General features: G+C 49.2%; 1 protein-coding gene across 2 annotated transcripts in view; it reads right to left on the reverse strand.

Annotated features, from left to right (window-relative positions):
• Positions 1–15,027: 15,027 nt before the first annotated feature.
• ANGPT4 (angiopoietin 4) overlaps positions 15,028–17,167 on the reverse strand; it is a 42,611-nt gene continuing 40,471 nt past the window's right edge. The window contains exons 8-9 of one of the 2 annotated variants that reach the window (XM_011979851.1): positions 16,644–16,774; positions 15,028–15,488 (exon numbers count right to left, since the gene is read on the reverse strand). In XM_011979851.1, coding sequence (XP_011835241.1) covers positions 15,328–15,488; positions 16,644–16,774 — 292 coding nt within the window. In that variant the 3' untranslated portion in view covers positions 15,028–15,327. The remainder of the gene's footprint in view (positions 15,489–16,643; positions 16,775–17,167) is intronic. The other variant, XM_011979852.1, reaches the window with a different exon arrangement.

The raw sequence follows: 17,167 nt of genomic DNA on the forward strand, positions 1-17,167 counted from the left end.
TAAAATTACCCCCATATCAAGCATATAAAGTTATTTATTATACCATTGTTTACAAAAGCAAATAATTGGAAATTATTTGAGAAATGGCTAAAGAAACTCAGGCCCAGATATGCAAGAGAATCCTAGGCAGCCCTCAAAAAGATGTCCTGCAAACAGGAATCACAAGATACACAACACAGGTCAGTGAACAAAGCAAGTTGTGGCATGATACCCACAGTGTTCAGCTGCTGGTGGAAGCAGGAACACATGCCCATGTACTCTTGTACTGGCACAGAACCTGGAGAATTATCCTGGGAACCCTGCACACTGGCTGCCCCGGGGGAGGGGAACCGGCAGGTTGAGGTCAAGGGTGGGAGGCAAGACTCACTATTTACTTTACATACCTTTTGAATTTTGAATCATGTGAATGTGTTATCTGTGCAGAAAAAATAAAAATACATTTAAAGTAAAGTGAAAGTAGACAAGAAACCTGAAACAGAGACAGACAAGCAGGCCTGCAGGCCCAGCCAGCTACCGCCCCTGGGCAACCTCATGCCTCATTGTGGGCTCTGCCCAGCTTGGTTTTGTGGCTCCACTCTCTACGGTCATATTTGGGTTTCCACACACACAGCACCCAAAGGAAATCCCAGCCAATGAACATCAGGTTCTGGGCTGGGCCACCTGCCAAGGTGGTTGGTGGGCATGACACTGCCCCGGGAATAGCGTCGTCCAAATGCCTGAGCGATGACACGGCCCCAGATGGAATGATGCTGCTGCCCACAGTCTCACAGGCCCTCCCATCTCGCCTTTGTTCTGCAACCTCCAGGTGGGTGTATGGACACTCCAAAACAGCCATCCCTGTCAATGAATCAGCCTGCAGGGACTGAATTCATTCCTTCATTCATCAGTATCCATTGAGCACCTACTATGGGCCAAACACTCTTCTAGGAACTGAAGATGCAACGGAAAACAAAACAGATAAAAATCCCTGCCCTTGAGGAGCTGAAGTTCCAGAGGGGACACAGACAATACTTGCCAGAGTGAAAATGTTAAGGAGGAAAACGAAGCAGGGAAAGATGGGAAACTATAGACTTTTTTCCTTTTTTTATTGAGGTTTAACTGATAAACAATAAAATTGGCCCATTTTAGGTATACAGTTGGATGCATTTTGACAGTTGTATGGCACTAGAAACAAGTGCTAGAATTCCTGTATCATCCCACCATGTTCCTTCATGCCCCCTCGCAGTCAACCCCTGACTCCCATCCGCTCCCACCCGAAGAAACTACAGATCAATTTTCTTTCACTGTAGATCAGCTTTGTCTTTTCCAGAGTTCATGCAAATGGAATCTGGCTTCTCTCACTCAGCATCATGGACTTGGTTGAGATTCACCCGTGTTGCTGAGTGTATCTGTAGTGTGTTCCTTTTTACTGACGAGTAGGATTCCACGGTGTGGATGCACCGTATTTTGTTTATTCACCCAGGTTGTTGACGGACATACGGATTGTTCCCATTTCTTGGCTATTACAAATAAAGCTACTGTAAACATTTGTGAACAACTCTTTGTGTGGATGCGTATTTTCATTTCTCTTGGGTAACTACCACGGAGTGGAATTGCTGGACTTGGTGGTAAGTGTATGTTTAACTTTATTAGAAGCAGATCTCATGCTTTTAAACAGGGTGGTCAGAGCAGGCTTCATCGACTAGGTGGTATTTCAGGAGAGGCCAGAAGGAGGTAAGGGGTGTCTGCAGGGAAGAGTGTTCTAGGCTGAGGGAACAGAAGCAGTGTGCGCCTGGAGTGTTTGAGGAACAGCATGGAGGCCATCGAGGAGGGAGTGAAGGGCATGAGGGGAGAGCACTAGGAGGTGCGCTCGGTGTGGAATGAGGCTGGATGATATAGGGTCGCATACGTCATGGTGAGGACATTTTTTTTTTCTTTTGACATGGAGTCTTGCTCTGTCACCCAGGCTGGAGTGCAGTGGCACAATCTCGGCTCACTGCAACCTCTGCCTCCTGGATTCAAGTAATTCCCCTGCCTCAGCCTCCCAAGTAGCTGGGACTACAGGCACGTGCCCCCACACCCATTTTGTATTTTTGTAGAGACAGGGTTTTGCCATGTTGGCCAGGCTGGTCTCAAATGCCTGACTTCAGGTGATCCGCCCACCTCAGCCTCCCGAAGTATTGGGATTACAGGTGTGAGCCACTGCACCTGGCCTAGAACATTGATTTTTCCTCTGAGAACCCATGGGAGGGGTAAGCAGAGGTGGGACAGGATCAGACTTGCATTTTAACACCTTCCCCCATCTCCAGCTACCAAGTGGAGAACCCCGCTGCAGGGTTGCGGGGAATAGGCTACTGTAATAGTCCTGGCAGGAGGTGAAGGAGTTGGACTGGGGTGGAGGTGGTGGGGGCTGAGGGGTGTGGGATTCTGGATCTTTCTAGATTTACCCCAAATGTGAAACCAACAGGGGATGTATTAGATGTGAGATGTGGGGAAAGTAGGGACATGAAGGAAGGCTGGGACCCGAGGTGACCTCTAGGAACTGAGAGTGGTCCCCCAGCTCCCTGCTGGCAAGGAAACATGCACTTCGGACCGACAACCACAAGAAGCTGAACTGTGCTGACAACCAAAGGAACTTAGAGTGGACCCTGAGCTGCACCAAGGATCACAGCCCAGCTGACACGGTGATTTCAGCCTGGTGAGACCCTAAGCAGAGAAGCCAGTCATTTCATGCCAGGACTTCTGACCTGCAGAAACTGTAAGAAAATAAATGGGTGTTAAGTCACTAAGTTTGTGATTGTTATGTAGCAATAGATGATTAATATGGGCATACTAGAATCCTACAATGTCAGAGCTAAAAGAATGCTTAGCAACCACTAAGCCCACCCCCCTCATGTACATATGGGGAAACTGAGGCTCAAAGAGCACACAGGACTTGAAGCCTGGTTCCTGCAGGGAGGTGACATCAGGCAGAAACTGCCCCAGCTCTGGAGCTTCCACGAGTCCCAGCCTCTCCTCTCTTAGGAGGCTGCCGTACCTGCCCCTCCGCCAACCCTTGCTCATCAGGACTCCCAGAGAGCCAGCCCCTGGCCACCCACTATCTACCCTCAGCTCCCCAAGCAGCGAGTTCAGGCAGGCTCCCCACTGGTCCAGGCCCTCACCCCCGCAGCAGAGCATGGGCCAAGGGTGCAGGAGCCAGGCCTGAATCTGAGACCCCAGGGAAGAGAGGAACAATCACAACCTTAGGCCTGGAACCCCAGCTCTGTCACTCACCAGCTATGTGATCCTGGTTGAGGGACTCCCCTTTGCTGAGCTGCATGTATAAGATGGGAATAGGGATGCTTTCCTCTGATGGTCAATGAGCTAATGAAGATGAAACTCTTGGCAGGAGCACTGTAAATGCATGTATCCAACCTGTTCCTCTGCATGGGCCTCAGCTTCCCCATCTGCTAAATGGTCTTGTGTTCCAGATGTGTTTGGGGGGCCCTTGCAGCTCTAACTATTTTAGGATTCAGATTCTGGCTCTGCTTCTCACTAGCTGTGTGACCTTGAATATGTTCCTCAAGCTCTCTGAGCCCCAGTTTTCTCACCCATAAAATGGGGCTATTAATAATACCTTCTACTACAGAAGAGATGCAGGTCAGACACCTAGCAGAGTGACTCAAAAAAATGTTAGCTCGATGTGTTATCATCATCATGGTCACGTTTCTAGTGGTTGTGCCTGCTGGAAGGGGCAACAGGGCCGAGCCTCCCAGGGTGAGGAAGTTTGGTTTTCTTAGAGACAAACATTTGTAGGCTGAGCAAGGCTTGCATGCATTTCTGGGAAAGCAAAATTAGTTCATTTCCCTCCAACTCCCTGCCTGTGCAACGACCTAAAGCCAGGCTCTGCGTATCACAGTGCTTATAAGTGGTAAACCATGGGCAGGTTTGTGAAAATGAAAATATGCATTTATTTCTGTTCCCAGTTCTGAGAACTACCTCCTGTTTCCCTCTAGAGGATGGCAATGGCTTGTGCACATGCCTGGAGGTGGGAATGAGTGTCATGGACACAAACTGGGGTAGTTATCACTGTGATGTTCCCACTGGCCATGTCTGAATTGTACACGCAGTCCTCTGGCCATAGCTGATTCACCAGTGTTAACAGATACCTGACTGCAGGCTGGACAGTCAAGAGTCTCTTTTGGAAATTTGACACTTGAATGGGGCACACAGACTGAGAGTGGCTGAAGATGCATCATTCCTGGCCAGTACCCTAGAGAGGAAAGCCACAGGCCCTGCCCCTGAGATCCCCAGAGAAGCCTTTTCCTGTTCTTCCCACAAGAGTACTCGTATTGGGGGTTTGCTCTTCCCTCATCCTGGGAATGCCTTTCCATAAATCCACTGCTGGGCTCCTTGGTTAGTCAGTTTTTTGGTGTTTGCCACCCAGTTCACCTTGGCCAATGTGCTGGCTAGGGAGACAGGATTGTTGGGGGTTCAGGGCAGACTGTGCAATGGGGCAGTGGCCCTCTACTACGTGCAGGCAGCTGTGGAGTAGTTCTGGGCAGAAAGAGCACTGGACCCAGAGTCTGGTTCTTCATGATGTACTGCTGTGTGACCTTGGGCAAATCACTTAACTTCTCTGTCTGGGATGGAACCAGGGGGCACCTCAGTAAGCAGATGGGGACACTAAGGATCAGAGAGAGGAAGGGCTTTACTTAAAGCCACACAACAGGTTTAGGACAGATCCAGGAGAGCTGGGCCCTGCAAATCCCAGCCCTTGGAGGGAAAAATTTCCTGGGTTAGGAAGCTCGTTTCTAACTATCACCAGGACCTGTTTACCCCAGATGAACAGGGTCCCCAGGCACTTGGCAGATCACAAATTTCTTTCCCAACCAATTGTCACATTTGGCCGTGGCAACAGCATCAATGGCCCAGGAGGGGGCTGAGTAAGCTGAGCCCAGAGAGGGACAGAGGCTTGTGCAGGGTCACACTACAAGTTCATGGCAGAACTAGGGTCTGGGCCAGGTCTGAAAAACTGGTGCTTTTTGCTTTAAATATAAGGAGGGTGAATTGGGGGTAGTGGCTAATGAGTTCTCCAAAGGAATTTTTAAACTGTTTGCTTTCATTTTGATGATAATCCTAAAAATGTAACTCAAGCATATCATGAATCATCTGCAGAGCCACAGGTAAGTCCTACCTGAGCTTGCCTTTGGACTTGGGATCACACTGGCAGCAAAGAATAGCATTTGTCGAGAATTCACTGTGGCCCAGGCACTACGCTTAGCATTTTAAATCTATTTTTTAAAATTTTATTTAACCCTCACCACAACCCTATAAGATAAATACCACCAGCATCCCCATTTCACAGATCAGTCAGTCAAGGCACAGAGAGGTTAAGTAACTTGCAGCAATGTCAACAGCGAGCCTGTGATCTTGCCCACTACACTTTACCATTATAACCAGAGGAGAAAATGGCAGAGGTGGCTTTGATACGTAAAGATGAATTCCTGCTAAATGAAGGCCAGTGATGCAGAAGTACAGCGTGGGGAGAAATTTCACCATGGGTGAAACGGTGCCAAATGGTGGGAGAACAAAGCCATCATCAGCATGCAGAGTTGGGTAGAAGTGCATGACAAACCCAAAAGAAATGGCATCACAATTGAGTGTCCCACATTCACACTGCTGGTGGCAATTCAGGTTTAGCAAAGCAACATCAACCATATCATTAATTAATTAATATTGTTACATTGATGATATGGCAGCATAGCTTAATGCTTAGGGCTGCAGGCTTAAGACTCATAATTTCAGACTTCAAATGCGTCTTCCTCTCTGCCCAGTCCTCAGACTATGGACAAATCACTCAACCTCTCTAAACCTCAGTTTTGCTCATCTTTAAAATGAAATTGTAATAGCACCTGATAGACTGCTGGTTGCCTATGAAGTTCCCTTCTTTCCCTGTTTTTTGTTGACCAAATCCTGATTTTATTCCTCATGGTGATATATCCAGCTAAATATGACTTTATTCCCAGCCTCTCTTACAGCTACTGGTGGCCAGTGAGTGGAAGTTATTCAGCGAGAGGCTTCTGAGGACTACCGCTAGAGGGGGCCGATACATCTGGGAGGAAAGCCCATTTGCTCTTCTTTCTCCTTCTCCCTACATGGAACTCAGGCGTTATGGCAGGAGCCCCAGCAGCAATCTTGAATCAAGAAGTGACCTTGAGGATGAAGACACATGATAAGGATGAAGCAACATGAGGCTGGAAGGAACCTGAAACATTGTTGATACCACAGAGACTGCAGCAGCCCTGGGCTGACTCTTCCCTGATTTTTTTTTTTTTTTTAAGTAAGACTTTTATTTTAGGACGTTTCTACAAAAATAAAAATAAAAAATTTAGCTGGGTGTCATGGCATCCCAGTAGTCCTAGTTACTCAGGAGGCTGAGGTGGGAGGATTACTTGAGCTCAGGAGTTTGGGGCTTCAGTGAGCTATGATTGCTCCACTGTACTCCAGCCTGGGTGACAGAGCAAGACCCTGTCTGTGAAAAAACCCAAAAACCAAAACCAAAAAAATCTTATATTAGGGTATGATACATATTAAAACCAAAAAATCTTATATTAGGGTATGGTACAGATGTCACAACAAATGAGCCAGTACTGCTATTATTAACTGAAAAGTCCATACTTCATTCAGATTTCCTCAGTTTCTCCCTAATATCCCTTTTCTGTTCCAGGATCCCATCCAGGATTCCACATGACATTTAGTTGTGTCTCCTTAGGCTCCACCTGGTTGTGACGGTTTCAAAGACTTTCCTTGTTTTTGATGAACTTGATAGTTCTGAGGACAACCGGTAGGTATTTTGTAACACATTCCTCAAATTGTATTTTTCTGGTGATTTTCTTGTGATTAGACAGCGGTGATGTGTTTAGGGAGGAAGACCGCAAAGGTGAAGTGCCAATGTCATCGCTTTAGATGGGGGGACATAGTATCAATACGACTTCTCACTGTGGATGTTGACCTTGATCGCTGGCATGTTTCTCCACTATAAAGCCACTCTTTCTTTCCTCCATTCCATGCCGTACTCTTTGGAAGAAAGTCACTCCATGCAGCCCATGCTTAAGGAGTGGGAGTTATGTTCTACCTCCGGAAGGGTGGTGCACTTAAGCTACTTAAGCTACTAAGTTTTGGGGTATTTTTTATGTCACAAAAGCTAACAGATAAACAAACCCCTTTGTTTTGTAAATCTATGTTTTTTTGGGTTTTCTATTACATGCAGTCAAGCCTAATTTTAAATGGATGCAGAATTTATTTCTCAGGGAGGTTGTGAGAATTGAATCAGAAAGGCAGGGACAGTACATACAGCAGTGTTTGGGTGAATAAACAGTAATAATAATCATTGTTGGCCAGGTGTGGTGGCTCATGCCTGTAATCCCAGCCCTTTGGGAGGCCAAAGCCAGTGGACTACTTGAGCCCAGGAGTTTGAGACCAGCCTGGGCAACTTGGCAAAAACCCTGTCTCTACAAAAAGTGCAAAAGTTAGCTGGGCATGGTGGCACATGTCTCTAGTCCCAGCTACTTGGGAGGCTGAGGTGGGAGGATCTCTTGAGCCTGGAAGGCAGAGGTTACAGTGAGCTATGACTGCATCACTATACTCCAGCCTGGGTGACAGTGAGACTCTGTCTCAAAAAAAAAAAATTCATGATTATTAATAACTTAATTACAAATAAATAATAATAATTATTATTAGTTTTGTGGTGCATTAGTATTTAATTGATAATTTTGCTTCAGTCTTTTTAGTTGTTCGGGAACTATAGGCCTAAGGAATTGATAGCTCACTTTATGAATGCACACAAATAAGTAATTTACTGTCAATGCCCTCCTAAGGGCCTAAGATCACCAGGAACGCACCTGTAGTTAAATAAGTGGGTCTATTACTCATTTGGACAAGAAAGTGCACACCATGGGAAACCCTGGAATGTCTTGGTAAGAGTGTTAGAAAAGACTTGTTATAGGATTGGCCTTTTGTTAGGTGACTTGAATAGGGTTTGAGGATGTGGGATTTTTCTTCAGATTGGATGCTTCAGGAAGCATCCAATCCAATCACTTCAGGAAGTGGGGGTAATTATGCAGTTGGGATCTTAACAAGTCCTTTCTATAGAGAAGGCAGACTCAACAAGGCTAACGGTTTCATTGGGAAAGAAGCAGTGGTCACTTGTATTAGCTGGGACTGGGGGGTGTTTGGTCATTTTTGTGGCTTGGAAATGTGCATGATTTGTCTTTGTTCAGGCACAGTTACAGAGTGTTCCACATTTTGTCTTGATTCATCAATCACTGAGGACCTCATCTGATGTTGGTGTTCTGGGCAATCATTAACGTTGGACAGGACATAAGCTGTTCCCTGTGTGTGTTGGGCTGACTCGCAGCAACACCCAGTCCTAGCTGATGACTATCCAGGACGGCCCCTGGATGTCAGGGCTGCTTTCCTCTTTCTCAATTTCTGTCAACATTAGTGGGTCTGAGAGGATCCCTTCCTACTTGTAAAGCTCTCTATATATTAAGTTGGAGCAACAAGCTCATTCCTGCTCAAACTGGGCAGGCATTTTTAGATTCTTTTCTACCCTGGAAGTTTTACTGTCCCATTATTTGGTCTTGAGCTGGTCTCAGGAAGAAGTAATGAAGGTGAGAGATCTGCAGTGGAATCCTGGGAGAGGTGGCACATGTGGATCACTGAGACCCGGGCTCGGATGGTGAGGATTTGAAGATTCCTAAAGGCTATACCTAAGGGTCACCAGAGGGTGTCCAGCCCCCATTATCCAGATGGGGGAACCGAGGTCCAGGAGGGAAGGGCTCTGTGTCGGTTTCCAAGGTGTGCCATTCCAATTATCAACTGCCCTCCCTTACCTGACTGGCAGAGTCCCTTTCTTCCAGTTTGACAGAAAATACTGTTACCTCTTCTGCTGGCTGGGTGTGGTGGCTCATGCCTGTAATCTCAGCACTTTGGGAGGCTGGGGTGGGTGGATCACCTGAGGTCAGGTGTTTGAGACCAGCCTGGTCAACATGATGAAACCTAGTCTCTATTAAAAATACAAAAATCAGTCAGGTGTGGTGGCAGGCACCCATAATCCCAGCTCCTTGGGAGACTGAGGCACAAGAATTGCTTGAACACAGGAGGCAGAGGTTGTAGTGAGCTGAGATCGCACCACTGTACTCCAACCTAGAAGACAGAGCAAGACTCTGTCAAAAAAAAAAAAAAAAGGAAAGGAAAGAAAAGAAAAACAAAGGTTCTCTCTTCTGCTGATGGGGAAAAGACACTACACAGCGTGGACACTACTCCAGTATGGACTACCAGGAGAACCACATTTGGGACCAATCTGACAGGGAGGTGGAAGAGTGAGTGGTTGAGTGGAGGGTCAGAAGTGGCCTGGAGCTTTACTGACATCATTGAGGTCCTGATTCCTGTCATCCCTGAAGCCTACCTCTAGATGATCAATTTCTTTTTCATTTAAACCAGTGGAGTTGGTGTTCTGTTACTTGCAGCCCAGAGCATTCTGAATGATGCAATGCTTACATTTCTGTTACCTCACTGAACTCCACCCTTTCTCTGAGAGAAGAGAACCATATTATATTCCAGAAAACTGAGTCTTAGAGAGGTCAATCAATTTGCTCAAGGTCACATAGACAGTAAACAGAGAAGCAAGGCCTTTTATCTCCAAAACACATCTACCTTCGCCTTTCCATCTTCCATCAGCTGGAAATCATCAACAAGGGCAGCGAGTTTGGAGTCTGGCTCTTGAGCCTTTTGTAGCATGCATGTGTTCCTGCTCTGTGCATATAAGCTCTGTGCACAGGTGCCCAGATGCACATGTGTGTGCTGAGGTTCAGCTCTGGAACTTATTTGGTACAACAGATGTGTCCTTTGGGCCCTCACAGGAACTTGGCATAACACACGTGCCTACAGAGGACTGTATTTTTACAGGCTGGAGTGCAGTGGCGCAATCTTGGCTCACTGCAAGTTCTGCCTCCTGGGTTCACGCCATTCTCCTACCTCAGCCTCCCGAGTAGCTGGGGCTACAAGTGCCCGCCACCATGCCTGGCTAAACGTTTTTTGTATTTTTAGTAGAGATGGGGTTTCACCGTGTTAGCCAGGATGGTCTTGATCTCCTGACCTTGTGATCTGCACGCCTCGGCCTCCCAAAGTGCTGGGATTATAGGCGTGAGCCACCGTGCCCGACCAATGACTGTGTTTTTAATATAATTTGTTTCCTTCATAATCCAATGCATTTAATTTTATTTTAAGCATGTGAAGACACCATTCTGAGGAGGGGTCCATGGCTTCACCAGATGCCAAACATGCCCATGCCACAGCAAAGAAAAATTCATTGATCAATCCTTCAATGACCCCATGAAGCAGCAGTATTACCAGCTTGCTACAGAGGGGAACCTGAGGCACAGGGAGGTTGTGCAACTTATTTAAGGTCACACGGATATTGAGTGGTTGTGCATTATGATATCCATCAGTTGTTTTTATAGCCTGTGGGCTGGTGTGGGCTTATCCTTTGTGTCACATCAGAAAGCAAGTCTGGTTAATTATTTTCTTTCTCAAGGTTAACCGAGATCGATAAAAAATAATACACATATATCACATGGATTATTTGTGGTCATCATTTGCTAATCCTTATACTTGTGCCATGTTGGATTAATTATTACAGCTTTGTGAGCTGCTTTATTAAGGAGGGGAAGTAGAATGAACAAATCATGGCAAGTCACTTCACCTCATCTTCTCATTTAAGGATGTTGATTCTGGTGTTGCCAAGGTGACGCTGTCAGCTTTCTGAAGCATCTTTAAATGGGAGAAGTGAAGGCCCACACAGACTGAGGGGAAGGAAAACTCAGAAAAAAGGGTCAAATTCCCCAGCCACTGAGACAAACCATCCTGATGAGGATCATCCCTCACCCTCGGCACATGGCCGCTTTCTACCTCGCCCGTCGTGGATGTCTCTGGGGTGTACTCAGGGAACTTTCTCCCCAGTGTGGAAACTGCCTTTGCTGGGAACATGCAGAGATCTCAGAAATGCTGTGTTCTGCTGATCTGGCTCCCTCAGGATCCATCAGGTGCCAGTGGGAGAGACTGAGGGGTCTTGGAGGCCTTTCCAGGAAGTTCCTCCTGCCCTTGGTATAGGAGTTTGGTGGTAGATACCCAGATGTCCAGAGTGTTCTGGGAGAGGAAGGCAGCTTACAAATATAAATGTGCTGGAGGTGGTGCATGGCTGTGCTGCCTTGGATGAGACCCTTTCCCTCTCTGAGCCCTAATTTCTTTTTTCTTTTCTTTCTCTCTCTTTTTTTTTTTTTTTTTTTTTTTGAGACAGTCTGGTTCCATCACCCAGGCTGGAGTGCAGGGACGAGATCTCAGCTCAGTGCAACCTCCGCCTCCCGGTTCAAGCAATTCTCCCACCTCAGCCTCCCGAGGAGCTGGGGCTACAGGCATGTGTCACCATGCCCAGCTAGTTTTTGTATTTTTAGTAGAGACGGGGTTTCACCATGTTACCCAGGGTGGTCTCGAACTTCTGAGTTCAGGCAATCCACCCACCTTGGCCTCCCAAAGTGCTAGAATTACAGGCTAGGAGCCACTGTGCCCAGTGCCTAATTTCTTCATCACTCAAATGGTAAGAAAACTAACCTGGTGCAGGGAGAGGTGACAAGGGTTTTGCATAGGAACCCGCAGATGCAGGTATCCTAGAGGCTGGTCCCTATGAGCTGTGGCCCCCAGGAGACCCAATCTAGGCTTGAGACCACACCAGCCATGCCCTCTGCAGTGCCTTGTGCTGCCCAGGATCCTCAGGCTGGTCTTGTCTGCAGCCATTGTGAGTCAGCATCACTGTCAGAAGGGCTTCCAGAGGTTGCTAGGTGCTCTGTCCATGGGAAACAGGTTCAGAGAGGGCCAGGGGCTCTGATCCAATGGCAGAGCCAGGACTGAGAACAGGACCTAATATTCCTGGGCAGGACACAGCTGTGTCCTTGATAGTCTGAGGCAATCTGGGATGAACTGGAGCCTGGGGTCACGACCTGGGGACGGAGAGGCTGAGAGAGGGCACAGAGGTGGAGAGAAGATGGGAGCCAGGGACAGGGAAGGAGGGAAGGTGAACACCTGCTCCTGCCTGCCCAGCATCCCTGCTTCCTGAAGTCATGACTTGGGTGGCACTGACCCCACTGCTGGTGCCAGGCGTGATCATGTGACCAAGGTCTAGTCAAGCAGAGTAAGAGTGATAAGCGCAAGGATGGACACAGGACCAGTCCTGGCTGCAGAAAATCATTCCTTTACTGGAACCACGGAGACAGGGGAGCTCCCCGAGTCAGGGATCCTGAGCTGGGAGGACACGAGCCCGGGGCTGCCGGAGCCTTCTTGTGAGGAAAGATCCTGGCTGAGAATGAAGTCAATGGGGCAGATGGAGGGGCAGATGGAGGGGCTGAGAGTTGGAGCTGACATCATTTGAGCCTCTGGATCTAACCTCACTTGCCTTTACCCTTAGACAATAAATTGTGAGTCAATTTATTTCTTAGGGCTAGAATTTCTATCCCTTGTACCTGAGTCCTGGCATGGAGGAGGAAAGAAGATAAGAAAGAAGGATGAATATTTAAGAACGGGTGTCTGAGGCTGGGTATGGTGGCTCACGCCTGTAATCCCAGCACTTTGGGAGGCCAAGGCAGGTGGATCACATAAGGCCAGGAGTTTGAGACCGACCTGGCCAACATGATGAAACCCCGTCTCTACTAAAAATACAAAAGTTTGCCAGGTGTGGTGGTAGGCGTCTGTAATTCCAGTTACTCAGGAGACTGAGGTAGGAGAATCACTTGAACCGGGAAGCAGAGATTGCAGTGATCCGAGATCATGCCACTGCTGCACTCCAGCCTAGGCGACAGAGTGAGACTGTCTCAAAAAAATAAAATAAAATGACACGAAGAACAGGTGTCTGAGGGCAACTCAAATCAGCTTCCTGCCCCCTTATAAAATGGGAGTACAGAGAGGGACTTGGGCCTTCATGCCACCCAGAGGAGTTCTGTCCCTGGGCCTCACAGCTTTGCCCTATCTCCTCTCTAGCTTGCAATCAGCCTAGAAACTACAGTAGAAAAATAAATGATGTGGATACAAAAATAAAACACCTTTTCCTCACCTGAGTGCAGGAGAAGGAGTGACATGTGCTGGGGAATACCTTCCTCACCCCATTCACCTCTTTGGGGACAAACATTATTAGGCACCTGCTTCATGCCAGGCTCTACTAAGACAATGACATACATGGTCTCGTTTCCTCCTTGCCACAGCCCAGCCGGGAAGGAATATTATCATCTCCATTTTACAGATGGGACAACTGAGGCTTTGACGATTGAGAAGATAACTGGTGCCTTGAGAGGCTGAGCCACTGGACCAAAGTGTCAGAGCTGGAGCAGGTTTGTCCGACTCCAAAGCCCTGCCTACCACACCACACTGCACACAGTAGAGGCTAAGTAAAAGTCTGCTGGGCAAATGCTGCCTGAGGCAATTTGAGCTCTCTGGGCAGCAACCTACCCCTAAAGATTTCCCATCCTGCCTGAAGTGCCACCATCAGCAACCATGTCCTTTGGGTCTTGAAGGGGAAAAGTGCTGTTTCCCAGGAATAAGATCAAAGTCAGTCTGTGCTGGGTTTACTCAGGGATCGGCTGAGAGTGGGACTCAGGGCTGGGGCAGAGCCAGGGGTATGAAGGTATCCTATTCCCATTGGCTCAGCCTCATCCAGGAGAAAACCCTCTGAGGACAGATGTGTATCCTGGCGGTAGGGCAGATGGGCTCCTGGCTAGGCCTGGGTGTTGGCTGATGACAACAGGGCAGAGAGCATAACACAGTGATGGGGGCAGGTGACACGGTGGCTGTGGATCCTTTCTGACTCCATCCTCTGAAAGAAGCTACGTGGGCCCTGGTCTCCCAAGCTCAGGCAGAGGCCTGATCTCCTTCCCTGCAGCTCCCCATCTACCACCACAGAGTCAGCATCACTGCTGGATGGGGAAGGGGAGGGAGGCTAGGGGCTTCGGCTTGGAGGCAGAGAGGATCTGGACTTGGAGACAGATGTCCTGCCCAACAGTCCCTGTAATTGAGCCTGGGGGAGTTGAGGTTACAGGAAGTCCTGAGGGAAGCCACCCAGGTAGAGATCAGCTTCCTGGGGCTTGAAGGAGCTTTGGAAGGCATGAGCCTGTAACACAGGCAGGGACTAAGTTCTAGACCCTTCTTCAGGGATGGTATCTGTTTCAACTGAAAGGTTATTTCTAGTTGTTTTTAGAGGTTGTTTGAGGCTGTCACTGTGGCCCTTGTAGCCAAAAAGGGTGAGTATAGCTGAGGTGGGGATGGGGCTGTGGGGCTCCTCCTTGCACCAGGGGAGCACTAGCTTTGTCCAAGAGCATCTACAGCCCTGTGAGATGCTCTGGGACAAACTGAGCCCATTTTCAAATAAGTAAATTTGGAGAAAGCTGCCCACTCTAGCCACTTCATGGGTAGTCACAAGGCACTTGGCCATATTAAAGGCTCTGATCAGTCCTGCAGTTAAGAGTGCCTGTTCACTTTGACTTAACCTGCTGTTTCCTTTTCTCATTGCTCATAGGTACTTTTAGAGACAAGCCATAGTTATTCCCTGTGACACATCCTCTAGGACATGCTAGAGGTGAAGGAGCATGTCCTTTTAGGTCTCCTAAAGACCCTGAGCTCCAAACATTGGAGCCCAGAAGTGGTGAAGTGGTAAAGCCTAGAAGTGGTGAAGTCTAAAGACCCTGAGCTCTAGAGTCATTGGAGCCTAGAAGTGGTGAAGTATGAAGGGGAAATAATGATTAACCCACCCATTAAGGGGTGGATGCAGCCCCTTCAGACTTGAAAAGAAAGTTCAAGGACATCTCAAGACTAGGAAAGCTTGGAACAGGAGCTTGGAATGGGAGATGGCTTTCTCGCCAACCCAAGGGATAGAACCTGGGCCATCTGGGCAGCTTCTGGTGTGCAAATACCTTTCCACCTGCCCGCAACCCCACCATTGGTCATGTATTCCTTTGAAGAGTCTAGTTTGGTCTGTTCTCAGCCCATTCAAGGACCCTCAGGCAGGGAGCCCCTGAAGGGGGAGGGAGAGAAGAAGGGTGAGGACTACATCAGAGGGATGGGCCCTGAATACCCTCCATGTAACAGACAGAGGGGAGTAGGGGGGCAGATGACCCTTCTGGGCTTCTGGGGCAAGGAGGGCTGGCTCAGGAAGCCCAGGGTGTCAAGGAAGGTGGTGGCACAGTGTCTTGCATCTGGGTCTGGGTTGTCCAGGAGTGCCAAGTCCGAGCTTCTCCTGTGTGGTCCAGCCTCTGGCACAGCTGCTTGTTAGATGTCCAAAGGCCGTATCATCATGCGAGAGGCACGCAGCGAGTAGCTGGGACCCTTGAAGTAGTGCCAACGGATGCCGTCCATCTTGTACTTGTTGTCAGGAGCGTGGTAGTAGACACCATTGAGGTTTGACAGGCCACAGGCGTCAAACCACCACCCTGGTGGAAGAGGGAGGAAAGGTGCTTGGTGGAGGTGGGAGCCCAGCCAATGGCAAGAGGGCAGCCCCTGTGTCCCAAAGAGAACAAAGACTAATCGGGGCTGTTACCTCCTCTGGGAAGCCAGTTGGCTGGGGATGGGGCTGGGTGGGAGTGGAGGTGGGGTGGGCAATAGACCCTCTGCTCAGCCCGGGCCTCTAGAGGGCAGCAAGGGGCTCTGGCCACTCCTCGAGCCCCTTCGCTCCTCCCGGCCTTCTCCCTGAGCCCTTGGTGTCCCTGTCTTCCTCCCTCCCTGACCCTCTGCCTTTCCAGCTCCCCAGGCTCCCCAAATCGCTCTCCCCACTGCTTCCTAGTGGTCTCTGTCACTCTGTCTGAGTCTCTCACTCTCCAGGTTCATCTCTTTCTCTCTGATGGTCTCTGTGCTTGGGTCTGTCTCTCTGTGTCCCATTGTGTTCATCTTTGTCTGATGGTCTTGGTCCTCCTCTGCCTTTCGTGTCTCAGGCCCTCCCTTCCTCTGGGCCCCCAACTTTCACACGCTGTGTTCATCTCCCGGCCTCTTGTTGGGCTGAGTCTTTCTCCCCCGTCTCCCTCTGTACTTCTTTGCCCCGGTGTAGCTCTCCATCTGCTGCTCAATGACTCCGAGAGCCTTGGTGTCTCTCTCTTTCTCCATCTGTCCTCTGTGTCTCAGAAGGTCTCTCCCCCGTCTCTGTTCTTCCCACTTTATCTCTGTCTCCCATTCACTCCACTTCCCATTCTCTGACCTCTGTGCCTACCAAGGAACACTGCCTGAGTCAGAGCTGGTGGGGAGCTGCCCCTCTGCCTCCCTCTGGTCTCCTGATTCTGGTTCGGCTTGCCTGGGGTTGGGACTGATAGGTGCCTCCCCGCGGGGCCCTGCACTCAGTGTTCCTTTAGCCTTGTCTCTGAGGAAAACTGGTGGTGCCAGCTTTAGGAGGAGGTGAGGCCTGGAGGGGACCTCAAGGACCCAGTGGGGGAAGGCACCAAAGGGGCACAGCCAGGTGAGCCTATGGGTGGGCAAGGCCTGGACCTGCACCCACCCTACTGACAGCACCCGGGCACACAAGAACCTGGGGAGGGAATGGGAGTGTCAATCTGGGTAAGCCCGTGGGTGGGTGGAACTTCACCCTACCCTGCACCTACCTCCAGACATCACCTCGGCACACTTGCAGAGACAGTGGTCGTTGTCTGAGTCAAGGGTGCTGAAGCTGGTGTTCTGCAGGACCAGGCTGCTCTGGCGCCCTGCTGAGCCGCTGTACCCGACCACAGAAAGCCTGGAGGCCACCCAGAGGTGGTGGTGGCAGAAGGGCCCAGAGTCAGGTTGGGGCTGTGTCAAGGAAGAACTCCCCCAGTGGCTTTGTCCCACGCTGGGCTTCCCCTCCAGGTGTTTTTGGAGGGAGAGCCCCAGCCTGGGTGGAGGGCTTGGGCTGCTTCCCTTCCTGGATTGCCTTCCCTGCCTGTTGCCTCCCAGGGACAAAGCACTTACTGTATGCCAGGCCTCCCCCATCTCACTGAACCTGAGTCTTGGAGAGAAGTGATAATGGTCACAATAATGATAATAATGGCTTATATATATATATATTTTTCTTTAGAGACAGCATCTTGCTCTGTTGCCCAGGCTGGAGTGCAGTGGCACGATCACGGCTCTTTACAACCTTGACTTCTTG

This window comes from Mandrillus leucophaeus, unplaced genomic scaffold (assembly GCF_000951045.1).
Source record: "Mandrillus leucophaeus isolate KB7577 unplaced genomic scaffold, Mleu.le_1.0 Scaffold206, whole genome shotgun sequence".
Lineage (NCBI taxonomy): Eukaryota > Metazoa > Chordata > Mammalia > Primates > Cercopithecidae > Mandrillus > Mandrillus leucophaeus.